This window comes from Electrona antarctica (assembly GCF_951216825.1).
Source record: "Electrona antarctica genome assembly, chromosome: 12".
NCBI classification, from domain to species: domain Eukaryota; kingdom Metazoa; phylum Chordata; class Actinopteri; order Myctophiformes; family Myctophidae; genus Electrona; species Electrona antarctica.
The window spans coordinates 22162619-22185253 of NC_136793.1; the positions used below are offsets into that span (position 1 = coordinate 22162619).

Sequence of the window (22635 nt, forward strand, 5' to 3'; positions counted from 1 at the left end):
ATATTTGTTATATCCACCAGAACGTCAATTATTTCAGACTTATCACACTCTAATATTCAATATATCACACATTAATATTTCAACAGCAGTCTAATTAACTTAAGAGTTTGCTACAAATCGCTTCTTGTCTATCCATGCCATGCAGCTACACTTCTATCTGTTCACATTTATATCCATAGATAGATGTCTGTTTATTATATCAATATACATTCCTTATTTTCCCGGTTCCTGCTGTCCTGCCCAAATATCTACCGCTTCAGCATTATGACGACGACAATCCGCTTTTTTCTCTTATCATATTCAACTTCCCATTAATTCTCCTTATTTGTGAAATAATACTGTATATTTAAAAATAACAAAATAAAAATTGTGACACGCCTACTGAAAAAAACGCACCACACACGCTGTGTGGAAGCTTCCTGGACCCCTACTCAAATAAAAGTCTAGTCTATGGATAATAAAAAAAAATTATCCCTCAAACATGTAGTTCATTATATTAATCAAGCGCTGCAGACAGTAACGTTAACATGAATAAGCATGGAAACAACAGCGGATGGCTACGCTACAAATTAATCATATTTCCCAATCCGACTCTGCAGCGCATCAAATGGCCACGTCAGTCATGTTGTACAGTCGCCATCTACTGGTCACCAGCTATTCTACCCCATCCTTTGCAATTTACCCAAATCCAAATAATAGTTTTAAATTAATTGAGCAAGACCGGGACATTTCCACTGAGACAGAGTACAGCTTTATTAAAGTCAAACTTCAGGCATGTCTGAACTCCTTCAACTCAACTTTAGAATGAAAAAAGGACAGAATCAATAGTCTCAAATAAAAAGACAGTCATGTACTACAAAAAGAGTGTTGTCCCAACAGTCACACACATTTAGAAGCAGAATTGTACAGGCAATAGCACGCCACAGTAACATGATCCTATGCAAGTTCAATGCAAACTATTTACAAGTCTTCAACAATATGCAATAACACAGGTTGAACAGTAATCATTGTCAACATGGCATTTTGTGTTCATCCACGTTTTAATCGAAGCAACACAGAGAGAGATATGACCCCAGTTGGATTGCAAATAACTGTAAGCAATTTCACTACATATAAAAAGAGATGAGTGCTTGTGAAACCAATGTTGTTTAATTTTCAATGCTGTTCTGACAGCATGACAATAAAAAAATGACAGCAACACTGCACAGAGAAAAAATAAAGTAATCACAGTGAACTGAGAAATACTGTTGTGTTCACACATTTGTGGGGTGGATGGGTTGGGGGTTGGGTTGGTTAGGGGGTCAGTCAGTTTTGGGCATAAAAAAATCTGCAAAATTCTGGACATTTAGAAAAATATTTCTGCTTGTTAGCATCCCTTAAATGAGAGCCACCATGCAGTCTTCTCAAAAGCATGGCTACTGAGCAATAATGGGGAAAAAAACAGAAAAAAAAACAAGAAAAACAATAAACAGTATAATGCAGAACCCATTTTAAGTAAATGTAATCATGCTGCACACAGTGACAGAAAAATGAGGCATAATACTGTTGTTTATCATCAACGTGTTCACCTGGTCGATGCAAAAAATACAGGCTGTTAGTTTATGCAGAATCTCTTTGCAACAGAAACAGAAAAAGAATAAAGATTTAAGCAGATAGGTACAGAAATTAAACACATTTGTATTTAATTAAACTGACAAATGTATAGACTCTCCACCTGATAAGAAAAAGAGTATAACCACTGACTCCTCTTTGAATAATCTCTTATTGGAAAAAGAAAACAAAAAAAAACAGTGCTCACCTTTGCGTGCATTTGGAAAAGGCTTGGAGACCAGTTAGTCAGACTGAAGACATATGATCTCATTTCTAAATCACAGATATATTAACCTCACTCAACCAATCGCTAAAGTCTAATAATTGTGAACATATGAATCTGTTGTATCAAAATTAATAGAATAAATACAAAATAAAGAATGTCAAATAAAAGGAAATTCAAGTTTAACTCACACTGTTCATTCAAATACCAAAAAAGTGCTTTAATAATGCACCCAGGTGACAATGAGCTGTGTTAAGTATGAAACAAAATACTGCTCATCTTGAATGTAAATTTGGCAAATTTAAGAGAAAATCTAATCTTATAAAGAATATAAATCAAAAGAGTCAATTGTTGTTTTCTTATTTGTCCTATAAATCATGTATGCATTAGGAAAAGTCTTAATTGATTTGAAGAGATTGGCATAATTTAATCCTGGTATTTAATTGGTATGACTACCAATCACCTAAGGAGTCTTTATAGACAGAGAAAACAAATAGTTATAGCATGTAATAGCATGATTACAAATATTTTCTTGAATTATGTCATGTGTCCATGCACATATATAGCACAAAACCTGAAAGTAATGGCAATATATGGCAATATTGGATTGCATTAGGGCTGCCATCTCATCAGAATTCATTATTTTGTCAAGTAGATTTGCACACAGAGGAAATGTTATCTTTTGAGTTAGGTACATTCTAATTGTCATTCACTTAGTGGATTTGGTCTTAGTCAACCAATACTTTGTTAATTGTTGATTAATCGAATACGGTACGCTATTTTATCCCATGCTGAAGTTATTTTGTGGAAGATGTACATCGCTGGTATGCACATACTAGATTTAAAGAGGTCCTACTGCACCATTGCATGTAGACATCAATTTTTGTTGATTAAATAAACAAATTTATTAAACAACAAATTCTATAACTATACTACTTGACTAATAAGTTCTTTACTCGAGGACAGCCCTATATTGCATTATAGTGCTTTAACACCAATACAGAAAGTCACGATAAGGTGGCTTAATAGATGACCAGCTGCTGTTACCAAATGTGGAATCATTACACATACACAAAAGGGCAAAACAATCAAATAAAAATATTCAATGACTATACATACACATAAACATGTTAAACTCCCCATACTTTTTTATGTCCATTTCACCGCAGATGGAGAGACCTTCCTCTACTGGTGTTTGAAACTGAAATGGACTGGTATAAAATATGGTGCAATAAATACAAAAACATTGGCTTTGACAGATGAGGGTTTAAAAACACTGTACATAAGTTTGTAACATTATTTTTTACATTATACTGGAGTGCTGTATAACGGTATGTGTCCTACTTTATATAAAACCTAACCATGAGGATGCCCTCGAGATCAGTCACTGCACTGAGAAAGAATGAAAACAGAACAAGGTTGTGACGGTGTCGGCGTGTTCTCTTGCTTGTACCTTGGACGACACAGAAGGAGTTAACTAAATAAAGAGGCTATAGCTAGGTTGGCAGTCATTCCAATTTGAGTGAAAAACAAACAGCATTTAGGACATAACTATGTCCCAGACCTATGTCAAGCGCTCACAATGGTTGGATTTTTGACCAAGAGCAAGTTACAACACAGTTCAAATTTCAACATTACTACAGAGAAGAGGTATTTTTTTTAAACATTTATACTTGCCATAGGTTTCTTGTATATACATTTCTGTATATGTAAGACCTACCTAAATTGGGTAGTGATAAGCCGCATGAAAGTCTTTCAGAAAGATTTGGCAAAAAATAAAGAAATAAAAAGGAAGAAAAGGAAGCATTGGCGCTCACAGTACACAACATTACTGAAATGAAACTGCATCTTTGCAGTAGTTCTTACAGCCAGAGTCGTATGGTTGATTTCTACTTGACTGTGTGCTGTGCCGCGTACCGGAAATAGAAGATCTACAAGCTCATTATCGTTGTGAAACAGTTTGTGAGCTTGTATATCATCTATTTTTTGTTTGCGAGTCCAGTTCACCACAAAGTATAAATCACGCTATACTGAGGTGATCCCTTAAGGCTCATAACAATACTTCAGACAGCACCAGTAATCATGAGCTGGGCCTCTTCAAGTGCTTATCTAGTTAACAACTGCCAGAGAAAAAAGGGAACAGAAATTGTCAGACCCTTCGAAGTCAACAAAATGTATTTGTACTCTTGTGAAAAAATGAAATAAAAAAGAATAAAATGCGTTCAGCATTTCAATCTCGTTGGAGCAATCAACGTGACAAGGCTGCAGGTTGTCATCATCGCTGATTCGCTTCACCTCTCAATCCCTCCTATTCTTTAGTAGGCTACTTTACAATATAATGGGGCCAATTACGTATGTACACAGTGGCAAGTGAGAACGGCGATATGAAAAAACTAAACAAAACAAAATCACAAGGACGTCTGTAATGTCATACCATTACTATATACCATTATAATTCACCTTAATCTGACTATATTCACAAGGTTTGTGTAATGTTTAACACCTAAAGAAATGTAATACACCACTCACTGAGATGAAGTGAGAGATAATCTGTCTGTAAACATTAACAAACATAGATACTGTATATAATTATATTCATCATCTATACTCATAAGTATATTAAAACCATGTCTAAGTAAGGTTGGAATGTAGTGTGATCCTGAAAGAAAAAAAATTGCACAAATCTGTCCTTTCCCCTGCTCCTGTTTGTCAAGATAAATAGAATGACAGTTCACGTCTGGAGTGTCGATCGCTGTGTGTGTGTGTGTGTGTGTGTGTGTGTGTGTGTGTGTGTGTGTGTGTGTGTGTGTGTGCATGTGTGTGTGGTTTTTTGGGGGTGGGGGTGTTGGCTCTGCCATGTCGCTGTGCAGTAGAGCCATCTTGTGTGTGAGCCGAAGATGCCCGCCCCAGGAGTAACCGCAACTCACATCAAGTAAACAAAGAGATGAGCAGCATGGCGCAGAGGTCGGGGTGGGGTGGGGGAGTTATTCTGCCGTTCCCCCTTTACCTCCCTCGATGAGTTCTTTCAAAAGTGCCGGCGACACACAAGATAGTAACACTTAACATTTCTACAGCTGTAGAAAGAGTAAAATAAAAACAACAACAAAGAAAAACAACCCACAATGGAGGTGGCTGGTTTGGGCTTTTCGACTGCAGAGAGTGCTGCGACCATGGTGTGTGTGGTGACACACAGAGGCAACGGGAACATGATGACTCGTTAGCCTCCTGCTGGCACTCCAGACAAATGTGCGATCACATGTGTGTCTCAGTTATGCAGCTCTGGATTCTATCAGTATTTGTCGAGAAAAGCACTGTAGTTCTCCTCATAGCGAGCTGCTCAGGAAATCAGGCTCTCGCCTACAGGAGAGCACTTTGACAGGGGCGGGGTTGGGGGTCGGTGGGGGTTGGGTGTGTTGAGGTGAGGTACTCTCAAGCTAGCTGGGAGGACTCCCCGTCAGGCTCCTCTTTGACCCTGCCAGGGCTCAGGCTGGGGCTGGACGGCCGGGTGGAGTTGCCATTGGAGCCCAGGGGACTGAGGGGGTTGTGATTGGAGCAGCAGAGGCGACCTTCCAGGGAGGAGGGCGTGAGGACTCCCGTTTCATGGTCCCGGCAGAAGGAGCGGGGGCAGAAGTCACAGAGAGAAACGGCAGGGCCGCCGCACACACTGCAGTCATGCCAAGGGCATTCCCAACGGCCTTCCAACCAAGAGACAAAGGGTATATTATTTGGATACAGGGATAGATGCAATTTTTGTGGATGAAATGCATCCCCTTCATTCAATTAGGGGGATGTTTTTTATGTTTTGCTAGTCCACTGGCTTTTTAAACATAAACTTATCAAGTTATATAATAGTTGTAATGCAGCAAGCAGATTACCAAAGCCCTCCATATGAAGAGCTTTGCCATTTACCTCAGGTCCTTGCGTCAGATTCAAAACAGCAGTAATGACGTTTGTTTGACATTGAAACATCCTTTCTGCTTTAAAAACAAATAATATCACTATCCCAATATGAAGGGTCGCTATGAAGTCTTTGCATTGGTTTACAATGCAGCTATTTTTTTAATTTCTTAATTGTTTGCTCACAGTTTTAAATGTTGAATTTAGATGTCGTATCAGTAAGCGGAGACTAGACTATTGCAGTTGACTGTTCCTTGTCTTAATTCAAGAGCAATACAGGACATTTATACAAACATACATTTTATAACCAGATGCCTGAACACATTCTGCCAAAAGCTTGTGTGTTTTGTCCATACCGTATGGAGGCTTGGTGAGGTTGAGACACAGCAGGTGGTACGCTTTGGGACACTCCTTCTTATCACACATCACCAGCTCCCCACCCTCGCCACAGCAGAAGCAGAAGTACTCGTGTGTGTGTTTGCCTTCCGGACGCAGCTTCCTCTTCTTAGGCCTCAGCTTAGCGTTCCTGGCCTTCTCCTCCTTCTCCATCACCACGGCACTCTGGGAAAAAGAATAAAATTAGGTCAAAAGAAGAAAGAAAAACATGTTTCTTTCAAAGATCATGCTTACACTGAAAATCAAAAGTCTGGTGTTAATTCAATCAACAGTGAACGAAGCTTTCCCCACCGTCGGCTGCACCCCCAAGAACCCAGAGCAGTTGTCCGCCCCGCAGTGGCAAGACGCTCTCCTGTTGCCCACACAGTGCAGATTGTAGTTGAATGTCAGCTCTGAGCCTGTGGGAGATGAGAGATGACTTTCGCATAAAAATAAAGACTTATCTGCCATTGAATGTGTACATGCATAAGATAAGAGGGATAAAACGAGCTTGTGAAATAATATTGCTGAGTGAGTTGCGTGTGCATGTCAAACCGACCGGCCTCGATGTCGCAGAGGGTGAAGAATCCTATGCGAACGTCTCCGTTGACTGTCCATTTCTGGGTCTCACAGTTGGGGCTGCAGCTATGATTTATAAACCGAGAAGAGTTTCCTTTGGGTCCTGCATCTATTACACGATCCTGAGAGGAAAGGTATTTTGATGTTACAAGAGAGTTAAATGCATTTAGCCAATCATCAAACTCTGGTGTTGTCCAACATATCAATTAGCGCCCAGTTAAAGGAAAAAAATTAAACCAGATCTCCAGAAACAAGGCTGAGAGCCCCTACTTTAATTAGGACATCTCTTCATTATGCATTGTGGTTTTCCATATGTCATGTTACCTTAGTGAGAGTAAGCATGTAGAAGTTGGTCACGTGGTTCTCATGAGCACGTTTGATCCGCTGCTGAGTCTCCTCTGTGTCTATTACCTCTCCCACATACTCGGTCACAAAGTCGCCCTGCAAGAAAAGCACATTTGAAAAAAACCCAAAAAAAACAAAAACAACTCCCTGACAGAAGGCATCAAGGCATACTGGAGCGGTGAGTTCTGACTGACCCTGACACTCACCTTCCTGAGGGCCTGGTTGGTCCGGAGGCCCCAGCCACGGCCCTCTGTCTTTATCACCTCAGTCTCTGCATAGAGACGCTTGGAGAAACACTGGTTCTCACAGCTATCTCCTGCTGGACATACCTGTAAGGACAGCATAAGTATCATCAAGCAGTCAAGTGTTGCTGTACTTCTTCACCTGCTCAGTGTTTTCATTATCAATCGTCATTGAAACAGACAAGACAGCAGAGAGGAAGACTGGGAGGCACAGGTAGCATATCATACCTGCATCAATACATTGCTTATTCACAGCTTTGGCCATATACTGTAATAATATGGCACAGCACCATCTACAACAGTCTGCGATTGGTCTGAAACAGACTCCACTGTGCCAATGTCGGCATGGTGGAGGAGAGCTAGCTTTAGTTGGAAAATGAGCAACACAGACCTGTGGATGGCACTCGTACTGCAGCATACGATTGAGACACTCGGACTCAAGGTTGCAAGGATGCTCGTCTGTTGATTTGCAGTTGCATCGAGGGATCTCTGCAAGGTCAGCTACATGCACCTGCACTTTCCCCACTGGTTTATTGGACTGTAAAAAAGGCACAACATCCACATCCATAGAAAATCCCTGAATCATTGGTTTGCAGTACGACCATAGAATGTTCCAATGTCATGATGAGTTTGCTGGCTTGTTTGTACTGAGTACCATCTTAAAGACGTTGTGAAATTTAGTTTTGGTCATTTTATTTTGAGGTTTCAGTGTGAAACAGACGGAAATCAGAAGAAGAGGCCAGTGTTTGTGTATGTAGCCTGCCGCTCACGCAGCCCAGCCCAAGGTATTTTTCATTTCACCACATCTTTAAGGCAATATTATCTTGATGAACTTGAAGGATGGATTATTCATAAGGTACATACTGTGTGTTGTTATAAGTGTTGAGACAAAGTTTGTTACTTAGCACGAAAAGGTTGGAGAGTGGAGGCATTCTACCATGTATGAGATTAAGGTGGTATTACCTTGATGAATTTGTACGGCGGTGGTTTGCGTGAATTACGTTCCTGCTCCAGAGCCTCTCTGCTCTCCCTCTGAGCCTTGAGCTCCTGGAACCTCCGGGCTGCCTCCTCTAGAGCTGGAACACAGTAGCACACCTCTCTCAAACACACATTCATCAGCTATGTTCCACCACTAAATCAGAAATAGATAGGAAATAACTCTCTTTTGACCGATGCAAAATAAATACCTTTCTTGAAGGTTTTGTTGATGTTCATCTGGCCAGTGGCAAAGTTCTTGTCGTTCTCCACATAGGGGAAGACGCGGCCTTGGTTGATCCAATAGTAGTCATGTGAACCAAAGAAGAAGACGGGGAAGTCGCCAATGTCATGGCGGAGACTCTGGATGTTGGACGGCACCAGGCGAGGGTTGCAGATCTCTGCTGGCCACCACCTGTGAGAAAAAAGGCACCCAGACATTTCATTGATTGATTGATTGAATACTTTATTAATCAGAAATGTAAGCAGTACAGAGTACAGTCAAACACTTAGCCATAGGGCTAAGTGTTTTAACTGTTTACATTTCTGTAAATCTTGCGCCACCCCTTAAAATAGTTAAAATAGCCGATCTACAAGCTAACAACGTGTCGATGTAGATTGGCTAGTTGAACTATTTTTAAATGTTTTAAAATAGTAAAAAATGGCAAATAAGTTTAGGGATAAGGGGCAAGATGAAGATGATTTACATTCAGGTTTAGGGTATTCAATTCATAATCATGACATGAAAAATAACAACAAAATTCAAATCATCACAAAAACTCCACACTCGTGTGAAGTGAGCGGTGCCTTTTATCCAAATGATGACATCTGATGATGTCAACAACATGATATCATGGACATTTTGTGCTCAAACGGACACTCAAACGGACATTCCGTGCTCAAACGGACGGACAGACAGACAGACAGACAGACAGACATACATACACACACAAAGCTGTTGGAGCGGCTGCACTAGAGAGTGTCGCTCAAAAATAATAAAAATCACACCTGTGTGAAGTGAGGGGCGCTCTTATCATCGTACATCATCATGACGTAACATGTCGATTTGCTTGTCCACATATGATGTACATTCTCCATTCATTGTCAATTGGAATTTTAATGTTTGTGTAAGACGAAAATCTACACTAATAGCTTAATATAGGAGGGGGCCGGGGCTAGCGCCCCTCAAAAAGGACGTGTGTATACTGTAGGTTGGGAAAAAAGGAAGGGGGTTATAAAGAGGTAGGGGTAGTCACTTGACTAAGAGAGGAGCGATCATTTCCTCTCCCTTTGACCTGCTGAAAAGTGGATTTTCAGGGTCAGGGCCTTCCACACTTGGGTGGCAGTGCTCTAGATTAGAAGGAGAATCTACCCATATTTGTTTTAAAAGTGGGTGGTACCATATCGTTGTTCACGCTGCCTCTAGCATAGACATAGAAAGGTAGACGCCTTCTTCGGCTCTGGGGCGAATGTGAAAAATTGAGGGCAGGCTTCCGCGTTGGTCTTGGAAAGTAATGAAAGGAACTAGGAAGCGACGTGAGTCACGTGACTCGACGCCGGGGATGCGCCATATAATGGGGCACTTCCGCCCTCAGTTTTATACATGTCGTTCCAATGAATTGCAGCAGCAAATGAGGTGTCCACCTTTCTATGTCCATGCCCTCTAGTATTGTGGCTGTGGGTGTCGCTCACTTTTCTTTAGGTAGTTAGTCATTAAGTCATTAAGGAAAGGGGCGTAGACAGGAAAGGGTAGGCAGTGAGCATGAGTGTGGGAAGAACAAAGCAGAAAACAGGAGATGAAAAGATGTGTAAATGTTGCATTCTGGAATCCTGCTCACCTGTAGTTTCCCAGTTTGACCCAGACTATTTGTTTGTAGTGAGGCTTCCTTCCTGCCCTGCAGTCACCACAGGACCATGCCCCCTCTGGCATTTCCATCTCCAGACACTCCGGGTGATATGAGGCAGGGCATGAGTCACAGCACAGCAACTTGCCTCCTGCATAGGTGTGGATGTTTGTGACATAAGAAATGAGTGTGCAGAAAAAGAAGCAGTATGTAGTTAGATGATGCACCTTAAAACCTGGCCATACTCTGAATCTTATTTGCAGACGCACCACGGTTATGCATAATATTGTACTTCTAGGAACTTCAAAGCAACTTCTACAGGCAATAATCAACTTGTCAAGTTGGGTGTTTTCCAAATTAGCATTAGAACCTCGAATCGGAGCCATAGTAAACATTGAGAATAATTAGAATATTCATATTTCATTTAAAATAAACTCCAATGGCCAAGAGATTTACAGCAAATACAGCAACTTGTATAATATAGATGCAGCTTGACCACACCTATTTATCAACGTCACGTTTGATTTCTACCCGTTAAGGAAATAAAACATTATTTTGTCACTTTTTGCATGTAGTACTTATATGGAAGATTGGGAACGCTTGATTGATCAAGTATTCATATCGGTTGTAATTTCAACCACGGTCTTAGTTGGCACGTCCAATAATCAGATTCAGGGTACAGAACCAGGGCCTATTTACAATCAAAACATGCAGCAGAAACGGCCCATGGCAAAAAGGCTGACATGCAGTCCTGCCATCATAGCAAACTGTTCTAGCTCCACATCCTGCAAAGACCAGCTTGCATGGAATGAAATCATGTTTCAAACAAAAACTTCACTTGTCAATTATACTTTTGATTCTTATTTTAAGAACTGACGAGCGAGAATACAGTACCATGAAATGTTCACAACTCAAAAAAAGGTAGGAACCCGACATTGTTGGTATTTACGAGCGCCTGGATTCAGGACGCACCGGTGTATATGACCAGATGGTATGCCAAACATATTATCACAATGTCCATGGTTTCATTCACCCTCTGTCCTCAATTTCTTGTATCTCTCTTATCCACAAATATAAGCAAAAACGGCCTAAAAAGAGAATATAAGAAAAAGTGAATTCCATCCAAGGCAGGTCCACAATTGAAGGAATGGAGGAGAAAAATGTCACAGTCAGCAAAACAGAGGAGAGCTTGAGCATGGCCTGTCAAAGCCCAGAATGAGCGAAATCAAAGCCCAAAGTGCTGAAGCAAAGATGCGGCATGCCTCTGGCAGCAATAAGCCCCACATACAGTACAACAGATGATAGAGTTATTTCAGTTTTGATAACTACACACACATGGGTGCAGTGTAGTTATCGCAGCCTACCTCTCCAATCAAACGCTCCCAATGGAAAATACAGTCAATGTGATGACTGTGCAACTAGCCCAGAAGAGTTTCTACTTAGATGTTAATACAATTCTGAGTATAGTACATACTTAGTACAAGGTCTAAGTATGGCTGATTCACAACCATGTGAGGAGCAGCTTGATGTAAAGTGTAGGCCCGTCTAATCACATCATCTGCATAGGGTTATTTGTGCGCCGCTCTACAATTAACTGCAGCAAAACAACCAGTTAATTCACTTAGCACTTCAAGGCTTCTGAATGAAAGATGCGATAAGGAGGGAAGTCAAATGAGAGAGAAAAAAAACTGGGAGCAGGCACAAGCACAGACACACGCCAACGAGGCAGAGAAGATGAAGAAATGGTTCAGTTACCTTTCCCCACATTCTTTTTGGTAGCTGACGAAGAAGAGGGAATCATAGGTAATTTCAACTCAGCACGATTTGACTCAGTCAGAAGGTAGTGGGACTTAAAGGCATATGAACTTAATATGGTGTCAGTAAGGTCCTGCACTAACAGCCCTACACAAGACACACAGGAAGAGACGGGAGTGAGCCGCAATCAAACTAACATAACCGTGGTTTCACAAGAGAGAGAAAGAGAACACACACATACACACACGCTCGCTCGCACGCATGCACTCACACAGACACACACCCATGTGCGCGCGCGCGCACACACACACACACACACACACACACACACACACACACACACACACACACACACACACACACACACACACACACACACACACACACACACACACATTGTTAGAACACAGAGAAAAAACACAAGTAGAAATGAAAGAAGGCTTGTCCTGGGCTGATACAGTGCACTCAACTTACTGATAAATGGTCCAACATTCCAAAGCAATAATCTATGTTGTGATGACTTGGCACTTACTAGTCAAAATTTGTTAAAGGATTATTCCGGATTTACCATTTTCTTACCTTAATCCAATGTTATTATATCCAATAACGATTGGTAGAGGTGAAAAATGACATAACTCCAAACAGAGCGCCCTAGGTCATACGCTAAATCGCTTTTTTGATCGCTTGAAATGTATTTTTTCCCCCACACATCTGTCTTTCATACTGACCAGATACGATGCACAGTGTTTTGTCCCTAAGGGGCTTCTGTAAAAAGGCGAACAAGCCTATGACCCAGCACGCATATGTTATGTAATTTTTCACCTCTACCAGTCATTATTGGATATAATAACGTCTATAATAACTTACGGTAAGAAAATGGAATTCTCCTTAAGTACTGCATCTTCTACTGGTCATCATCACCAGACAGTACATTTGTAAATATGAAGTGCAGTGTAACAGACCTGTTCATCCTTCATTAACATTAGTAACATGACAAAGAACAAATATCATATTTCAATATCATATTTCAGAGCACTGCTGGTACTTGGGAATAGAGCCTGACCAGATTTTTGGGTCCGATGCTGATACCAAATTTGGAGAGTCCTAGACCACAGATTACCAAGGTTTTGACCGATAATCGTTGAAGAAGCAATTAAACACATAAACTGAACTTCAAAAAAGTAAATTGTCCACTTAAGGCCTCTTTAAATCATTTTTGAAACATTTCAAAATAGGGACACCAGGTTGAAAGTGGATAAAATCAGGTCTGGCTCTACTCAAGGCCAACAACGCTAAACATGAAAGCTATAGGAGTATAATAAACAACATCTGAACCACTCAAGTCTCGGTTTTTCATCCATCATAAGGTTACTGAATCATTAAAAAAAGAGAAATGAAAAACACAACAGGACTACGTTACGGTCCTGAATTGGCCCTGTTGGGAGAGCGTTAGTTCAGTGTGGGACGATGCAAGCTCACCTCTGGCACAGAGGAAGCACCATCCCACGTTGATGGGTGAGGACTGGAGGCCATTCCGCTTGGTGCTGCTGTGGTTGCTGCAGATGATGATGTGAGGTGTGAGTGCCATGCTGCCCGCTGCCACACAGCTGTCACCTGTGTGATAGGCCACAGGGCAGCGGATGCAACGCATCATGCGCCCTGGGGACAGAGGTGAAAGAACCAAATTAAAATAACGACAAGACAATTTTAAAAGTGGTGTAGATTTAGTACATTTAGTCACTAGATGTCGCATAACACTCCATATCGTAACACCTCTGTTGCATATGGTTGCTTATTTCCCTGAGCCAGGGAAGCACTCATGCTCACCTTTACTGGCACGCTGCAGGTCTTTCTCCAAGCAACAGGTAGAGCAGCTGTGCTGCGGGCAGCAAAACCCCCCACCCGGACTGCTAGTGGTGCCCGGGAGTTTACGCACACAGTCCTCATGGTAGAAACAGCCACATCCTACCACAGAGCAGCGAGTCACCTCCTTTCCTGAAGCTTTACAGCTAAAACAAGAATGATTACCTATGGGGAGAGAGAAATAGAGAGCTAAATAGAGCCACACAGTACAATTCTACATCTAAAACTGCCAGATCAATTGTTGCATTGTGAATATGTGTTGTTGGGGGGGTGCGGATATTTCGAGGGTCCCATCATCATGTCTCACCGTTCTTACACTCCAGACAAGTGAACTTGCCATCGGGAAGAGACGCCATGCCCAGACACTCAAGGTGAAACTGCCTGCTGCAGTCGCCTTCACACACGACCAAACCGTCACCATACACCTCACAGATCTACACAAGCACACACAACAATCAAAATCTCATAGAGACATGCGTATACAGTATGTGTATAATCATTAATGGGAGGTTAACAACGTGACATTGTGCAGCGGTCACCTGGCATACGGTGTCTCTCTTGCCAGTGCTGCTGCCCTGACGAGACAGACTGGAGTCCACTGACTGAGTGTCTGAGGCATCAGCGTCTGCTGCTGCAGGGCTATCCAGACTCTTCCCAAATAAACCCTGGACACGAGAGAGAGAGAGAGAGAGAGAGAATGGATTAAAGCAAAATACAATCTCACAACGAAATTAGTGATTTGTGAAACAGTGTTACATAAAATCTCACAATAAAATGTGCGATTTGTGAAACAGTGTTAATGGAGCCCCCCATACTACAATTAACAATTAACAATTAACACATTTACAATTATGTTTTAGTAATATTGTTCTTCCTGTTCTACATACTGTCATCCAGGCGAAGAAATCACAGATTGAGGCTTTAACTATTTCTAGTTTGACCACTTCAAATGCCCTAATCTTAAAATATAGGCACCGAAAATAGCCCATCTAAAAGCTATATGTCTAATATGCTTCCATAGAAGACACGCTTGTTTGATTGTTGGCATTTGCCTTGTGTGAGACATAAAGAAAGTTCATGCGTCTGCATATGCTGTGCTGTGTTTTATTTTGCCAAACCCACCTGGGAATCGTTTAGGCCCCTGGAGTCAGAGTCGGAGGTATCTCTATACTGAGATGAAGCCATCTCCACATCTGTTGATGCCCTACTCCGCTTCTTCAGTGGCTTGCACGCATCCGAGATCTCACTGGCCCCTAATCATTATTCAAAGGATGACAAAAGAATACAATGATGCACATTTCCGAGATAACAATACACAGTATAATATTTAGTATACTTAGAATTTGTCATTATAAATTATTATATTACTAATATAAATACATTAATATCAATAAATTAGCACCCCAGGTTTTACTGTGTACAGAGGTGCTACCTGAGAGATGTGCAAGATAAACTAACCATATGAACCCTATTGTCCCTATTCTGAGCATGTCATAAACATTCAGTTAAAATAGGCAAACATTCACCATCTACAAGCTCACAACATGTTGCAATGTGACATGTTGTGAGCTTGTAGATCCCGGTCAATGAAGTATGTAAATACATAGTAGTTAGAAGAACAATGATCTTTGAACAATCACCTTTCTGCGAGCCTGTCCTCAGCATTGTCTCAGGAGCCATCTCAGCCTGTGATGAGATTGCACCAGGTTAGAGAGTTTTTTAGGGTGATTTCAGTGTCACAAAAGTGACACTGATTTTCAGTAAACTACACAGGGGCAACTTGTAATAAAGCATACATTTGGAAAGTGCTGCATTTGCCCCAACAAAATGTAATTTATTTCCAATATTGTATCAGATTAGCCTGATGACCTTCAAGGTGTTAGCAGTACCTGCTCCTTTTTGGTTTTCTTCTTAGGGACGGGGTCGTTGCCTCTCTCTGACTCAGACCTGCTCCTGACCGACCGCCGCTGCTGTTTCCTCTCCTGAGAACCTGAAAACAAAGAGCATGCATGTGTGTGAGAAGAGAAAGGCCGTGGTCTCATTAAGCTGATAATTTGCTCCATCGACAAGTCTAACGTTCAACAGTCCACCATGCCAAATGCCTGCATGTTCCGTACTTGGCGAACTGCTGTGGTGAGAGCCAGGAGAGGAGGTAGGCTGTGTGCCTCCCTCCTCGCTTCGGCGACTGGCTGGGGAACCTCTCCTCTCCTCCCCTTCCTCCTCAGCCTCAGCTTCGTCTCCATCTTCCTCTTCCTCTGGGCTGGGCTCAGGTTTAACTACACATTCCTGCTGTGTAAAAACAAAGAGTAAAGACCACACTTATATCAATGCTGTTGCGTATCAATGTGTACATGGTGTCCAACACCATCTTGAAACATCAACCAGAGCCTGGCTTGGCTCACACCTACCTCAGGTGAGCAGTACCCTAGGTCGGGCTGCTTGGTCTCTCCCTCCACCCTCTCTGTCCTCTCCTCCTCTTTTTCCCTTTTCGGCGAGGGGGCAGCTCTCTTCTGCAGGAGAGGCCAGTCACACTTGGTGATCTCCACGTTCAGCTTTTTCATGGTGATGGAGAGAGGTAGCAGCTTTCTGGCTGCCGCCGTTTTCCAGGCCCTGACCGGGGGCGGAGACTCCTGCCGCCCCCCCGACTCTGAGTCGGCTTCCTGGCTTGGGGAGCTAGCACGGCCGGTGTCTCCCCTTTGGTTCTTCTCGCCATCCGGGCCCTGGGGATGAGCCGGGTCGTTGGCATTGGTGATGCTGCACTGCCTTCTGGGCAGCTGTCTACGTGGCTGCTGTTCTCTGTTTGGTGACACAACCCTGGCATTTTCCTTCTTGCCAGCTGAGCTGCTGCTGCTGGAGCGCTGCTGCCGGGCCGCTGGAACACGTCTGTCAGTCCGACTGCCAGTCTTCTTGCTGGCTGGGGGCTCATTGGGGTCTGGGTCGACATAGATGAAGGTGTAGTTGTCAATGCGTTCCTGCCGTGTCATCAGGAAAGCATCCTCGGCATGGCCCACGCCCACCTCCCACTGGGCACGCTCTTTCTGAGGGATGGGTTTCTGCAGCTGGGGTAGAAAGCACGCAATAGACACACAATAGTGTTGGTGAATGTCTTGTATTAGATCACGTGTGGTTGTTGCTTGAGCCCTGCATCAGGAGCGGGATTTTGTGGTTTATTGATTATATCTGTACTGTACTTTTTTTGTGGTTATTGTGCTATTTTATCACTTTAAATTCACATTTTGTTGTTTATGTCTAATGTTTATCATGTTGCTCTTTTACCTTGTCCTGTAAAGCACTTTGTAACTATGTTTGGAAATTTGTGCTATACAAATAAATTAAATTATTTTCGTTATTTAAATACCTGCGGTTGGGAACAGGCGGTCAAAATAAATCATTGCGGCCACGGGTAGGCATGCATGCAGGAGAAAATAGTCCTGCGCAGAGCTCTAGTTGTTGCCGTTTGTTAGTGCTTTTGCCTTGAAGGACCCTAATTAGGAAGTCATCGGGCAGATTTTAAGGGCTTGACACTTTTTCTTCTTTTTTGGCTGAATGCTTCAGTGTGTTACAGATGGTTATATCTCTGGTGTCTCTCTTTCTCTACAGCTTACATCCAGAGCAACTTGGTTATTTTTGTACCATTTTATACTTTGTTTTGTCACTTTGTTTTGTGTACTGTAGCTCAAACAAACTTGGATGTGCAGGAACAAACTTGGATGTGCAGGAACGTGGTGCGTGACTAGTTTGTGTGGTGGGACCTGCACTTCACTGTTGCTGGGTCACCAGTGGGTTGCTACTTAGTAAACAATATTTGTATGTATTGGTTGACTGCATTGTGACATTTTGTGTTGTGGTTCTCTAGTCCACTTTTAGTTTGGTCACTTGACTGTTGTTAACTTGTTAGACATGCTGCTATGTGTTTGGTCTGTTCAGTGCATTATTTACTGTTATTTAGTTCTGCTAAATAGCTCTGCTCTTTATTTCATTTGTGATAGAACTCTGCAGCTAATTTTACAAATAACTTTCCATCCATCCATCTTCAACTGCTTATCCTGAATCGGGTCACGGGGGTAACAGTTCCAGATATTTCCAGTCTTCCCTTTCCAGACCAATATTAGCAACTCTTGGGGGATCCTGAGGCGTTCCCAGGCCAGTGTGGAGATATAATCCTCCCATCTGGTCCTTGGTCTGCCATGGGAGACATCCGTACTAGATGCCAGAACCACCTTATTTTCCAAGTCAAGTTCTACTCCGAGTCTCTCATGTATGACTGAACTTCTCAGTCTCACTATATCTCTAAGGGAGAGGCCGGCCACCCGTATCCGCAATTTAATTATTTTTCGCTCATGTCAGTCGAACCAAACTGACATTGGTTGTTCCTGTGTAGTATGCAGCAACCTTGACATAGGAAACGCTTTCCGTTCTGTAACATTTCGACTGTTGAGCAGCAACATGTTTTTATGTTAATAAATCCTATAGCATGGGTATTCTTAAAGGTGTGAGATGTAACAATTTGCAATAGAGTTCTTCATGCCTGCCCTAAATATGATATTCCTAATCTGCTATTAAGTGATGGTATATACACCTTGTGTTTTTCAGCAAGGTTTGAAGTCTTGCGTATTGTCTCAGTTTGCAACTCCTCGAACTGGTGTTCTCCCTGGTACAGGACGATCCTCTTCTCGTGGATCCATGCTCGCTCAGCCACACTGCCAAAGAACTGGACATGATACTCCCGATGACCTAAAAAGACCAGAGAGAAAATCAGGTAAACACACTTTACATGCACAGTAAATTCCAAAGTGTTCATTTATCTCTGACCTGTATTTACACTCCGATTTTCTGGCATGTGCGGACATACAACATTTCAGTCAATTTAGTTTATCTGAAACAAGGCTAAAAGATGTATATCATGCAAAATCATGTCATGTGTCATTATGTGAATATGTCCATCTTTATATTGAGCTTTTGTTCCACCTCTATTCACATAGAGATGTCACTACCTAGTCTATTACTTTTATCCTGACGATATCCTTATCGATAAAGATCACAATGTCATGTAGCATGTATGGTATCATGTATGGTATCATGTATGGTATCTCTCCACATGGTTTTGTATGCATCGTATGCATGCAGACCGTTACCTCTGGTGTTGATACGTGTGTGGACTTTCATCTGGGGGTCTGAGGAAATCATGCAGGGCCACCAGGGGAATGTGCCCACCTTGGACCACACCAGATCTCCGATCACAAACTCCTTACAGAAGCCTGTCTCCTGGATCACTGAAGGGTGATGAACCTTTGAGACCTAAAGGGGAGAGTTAAGAACGTCATGACTATGATCCTGTAAAACAAACTAACTAGATAGTAAAGGTGTCCCCGACCAATGATAAATAACTGCATATTTTTTTACTTTTGTATCCCCCTTGTTTGTAACCCCCTTTATCATCATCATGATAAAGGTACCGCTCACTTCACAGTACACAAGTGTGAGTTTTTTATCTGGTAGTTGACAAGCACGTGGAAGGGAGTCAAAGCTTCTCTTGCCTTTGGTGTCTTTGGCTCAGCTTTGATAACAGTTTTCGGAGGAGTCTCTTTCTGAGCCGTCTCCGCCTTAGCCACAGGTAGTTCTCTGCCTTGAGGCTGGATGCAGGTGTCCTCTGCCTGGTCCGTGGGACTGGGACTTCCCTGTGACGGTCCCGGATCCAGACCCTGTTTTTGGGCCTGCCCTTGCAATCGCACACTCTTTTTCCTCTTCTCCTTCTTCCTCTCATGTCTGCGCTGTACCTGCGTGGCCTCTGTCGTTTGAGACTCCTGTTGAGGATTTTAAAAAGAAAATTGTGATGTGAGATTAAGTTACATCAACCATCTGTACTTCTCAATGATGATTTCACTCATTTAATCATCTATTATTGTAACTTGGACATGCTCACACTACCTGCATCTCCTGTAGCAAATCGCCACATAGAGCAGATTCAAAAAGCTCTTTGCCATTCTGGTAGGTCTTTATGATCTTGAGCTTAATTTCCGGAGAGCTGGTTTTCTTCAGCACACTGCTGGGCACAGCGGATGGGGCATGAGCTGGCTGAGAAGAGGGGGTACTGTCCAATAATGAAGGGGGAGGGCTGGAGGAGGGCAGGAGTAACGGGGGAGGTGGTGGAAGTGTATGGGTCATAATGTGTGGCGTTTGGGCAAGGGAGGACATTGGCGGAGGGCTTTGAGGGTGAATGTGTGGGTGCGCATGCGGATGAGGCTGTAGATGAGGTGGGTTTGAGTGGTAGTGGTGCGCATGGTGGTGAAGAGGGTGATGGTGGAGGTGTGGGTGGTGCGAGGGGAGGGGAGGGGACACAGGCGACAGGGGCCTGTCCTGGAGCCCTGGGCCTCTCAGCACTGTGCTCTCTCCTGGCATGAGGCCGTGGTCTCCGTAACTCCGTATGGTGCCGTAGCCATTGGCGGAGCCGTTGGGGTACTGAGAGTACATGGAGAACTTGGTCTGAGGCTCATAGAGGCCCAGGCCCGGAGGGTAACCATTGGAGACATGGGGCATGTCCTCCGAGGCAGAGGGCGGGTACGAGAACTCTTCCAGAGCAGCATCGTAGGAGGGCCCTCCATCCTCACCCGGATCACTACCGGTGTCGTAGGTGCCCTCCTGTCGGATGTTGGCTGAGTCAATGAGCTGAGGGGGTTGCTGAATTGTATTTCCCATGATCCCTTGCATGAAAGAGAAGGAGAAATCCATTGTTGTGCTCCTGCATCCTTAACTGTGTTTTTCTCTGGCTGGACCTGCAGGATGAGTGATAAACAACTGACTGAAAACAAAAGCACCATACTCCAACATCAAAGATGTCAACTCTGTATAATCTATTCTACTGTATATATTTCTATAAATCAAGGCAAGCAAATATCTTAATTTGTTAAAATATCTAATATCAAAAAATATTAAAGGTAAGACAACTCATTGAAAGCTGAGCATTAGGTTTTTATGCACCACTTATCCGGAACAAACTCCCAGGAAACCGCATGTCTGTTCTACTCTTATTTCTTTTAAAACACAACTTTAAAAATACTTTTCTGTTTGCCACTGCCTTTGATTGCGTTATTTGTCTTTTTTCTTAATCTGCAATTCTGCACTGTAACTGTATTTGTTATGTTATATTTGTTTTATGCATCCTTGTAATTTTATAATTGTGTTTCCTTAATTGTTTGATGGCGTTCTGTGTAGAGCACATTGCATTACCTTGTTGTTGAAATGCCTTGCCTAGCATGTGCTATTCTCCTCAGTCCATAGGAAACAACTGTGGCCTCATGTTATTACTTGGTATTGAACATGTAAGAACACTGACAATGTGCCAATCAGTAATTTGTGCCTCAAAGAGCTGTGTCAATTAGATATCTACTCAAAATTGGTATTTTTCTAAAGACCTAATGATATCTCATATCATATTACTAATATCATATAATATAAACTTGATATTACTTGATTAATTTAATACACTGGAAACAACCCCTTGGGCTTTTTGTGTTATCCTTTAACATAATTGTATATTCATACCAGTGTACTATTTGCACACTGTTAAAATAATAATTCAATCAGTTCTCAGGACTCAAATTTGCTGATGGGAGGATAATATAGCATCATACAATATTGAGTCAATTATCTTATTTTTCCACAAATATGCTATCGATATATATCAACAAAACAGCTGAGTAGATGCTTTGGTCTTTGGAATTCTTTGAGCTGTGTCAGAATTCTTCCGTGAGACCCATTCAAATCCGCGTTAAACGTTAAATACCATGTCAATACCATAGTCCTTTGATCACAATGCTACTGAACAGACCCAGGGGCAGCAGGCTGCCTTCCTTCCACACGACGATGTAAACATCCATGGTGTTAACCTATGCACCATCTTCGTGCGTTTTGGATATAGTCATAGCTTCACTGTTACAAGCATTTGACACACATTGTACATGTGTTGTTACGTTTGGAAAATGACTGCGCAGACAAAAATATTTCACTGGAACTGGTAGCTAGCCAACAGCTACCAGTTTTTATACAATATATATATATAAAAATATATATTCTTCTTTAAAACATGTATGAAGATGTTATGTTCGTGATACTGGCACATGGCGACATGTTGCAGATTTGCGATGTATATAAGGCAGGAAACAAGATGAAAAGGCAGCTAACATTAGCTATGCTACATTGACAATATGGCTGCCTTTATCCCTTTAAATCAAATTTGTCTAGCGTGATTATACCTCCATCAATGCTTTTGAAGGAAATCAAAATGTTAAAAAAACAAGCAACGACTACGCGGCCATTCACTCGTGTACATGAAGCAATACAACGGTAAACACGCTTATCTCTAGAGAGAAAGCAAAACGGAGCACAGTAAAGATGCTGTGAAATAAAATGTCAATACCTTCAGTGTGTCCCATTCTAAACACATACACCAGGATACGTTTCCGCGTGCAATCTGTAAAAAGTGTAAAAAAAATAAAAATAAAATAAAGATCGCAGATTATTGACCGCAGGCCTCTTCGTTTTAACGCTATTCGGAATAGATGGGGGTGGGGGGGTTAACGTAACTGATCGCTACCCAATCCCATTGCCTGCCTCTTCCTCAATCTGCAGGAGCTAAAGCTAGAGGAGCATTTTGGTAGAATCTTGATCCAGGAGAGGAATGTGCAAACTCTCGCCCCTATCTATCTATAGGATATATCTATATCTGCCTCTGATTCTGTACTAGTCTATTTAAACAGAATCTAGCTTCCTCTTCCTCCAGCTAACAAAAGCACCCTAGCTGCTGCTCCCCTGCTACGGGGCCTTGTACTCCGCTCAGCGCCAAATCACAAGCACCCGATTGGACTGTAGGTGGAGGGGGTCTTCTTCATCAGATCCACCATAACGGGTGGGTTTTTAGCTCATCGTTATCATGAACACATTATTGTAA

General features: G+C 42.3%; 1 protein-coding gene across 1 annotated transcript; it reads right to left on the bottom strand.

The window, feature by feature from the left end:
• Nucleotides 1-728: 728 nt before the first annotated feature.
• nsd3 (nuclear receptor binding SET domain protein 3) lies at nucleotides 729-22529 on the bottom strand. Its single transcript, XM_079515748.1, has 25 exons — nucleotides 22105-22529; nucleotides 19614-20461; nucleotides 19226-19492; nucleotides 18824-18986; nucleotides 18268-18422; nucleotides 16097-16747; nucleotides 15806-15977; nucleotides 15578-15678; nucleotides 15329-15374; nucleotides 14811-14941; nucleotides 14228-14353; nucleotides 13996-14122; nucleotides 13653-13853; nucleotides 13305-13484; nucleotides 11826-11972; nucleotides 10065-10221; nucleotides 8439-8641; nucleotides 8215-8327; nucleotides 7643-7789; nucleotides 7216-7338; nucleotides 6989-7105; nucleotides 6645-6786; nucleotides 6398-6504; nucleotides 6067-6271; nucleotides 729-5508 (listed from the first exon to the last, which is right to left on the bottom strand). The coding sequence occupies exons 2-25, from the start codon at nucleotides 20415-20417 to the stop codon at nucleotides 5243-5245; spliced, it is 4851 nt and encodes a 1616-aa protein (XP_079371874.1). The 5' UTR covers nucleotides 20418-20461; nucleotides 22105-22529; the 3' UTR covers nucleotides 729-5242.
• Nucleotides 22530-22635: the final 106 nt, after the last annotated feature.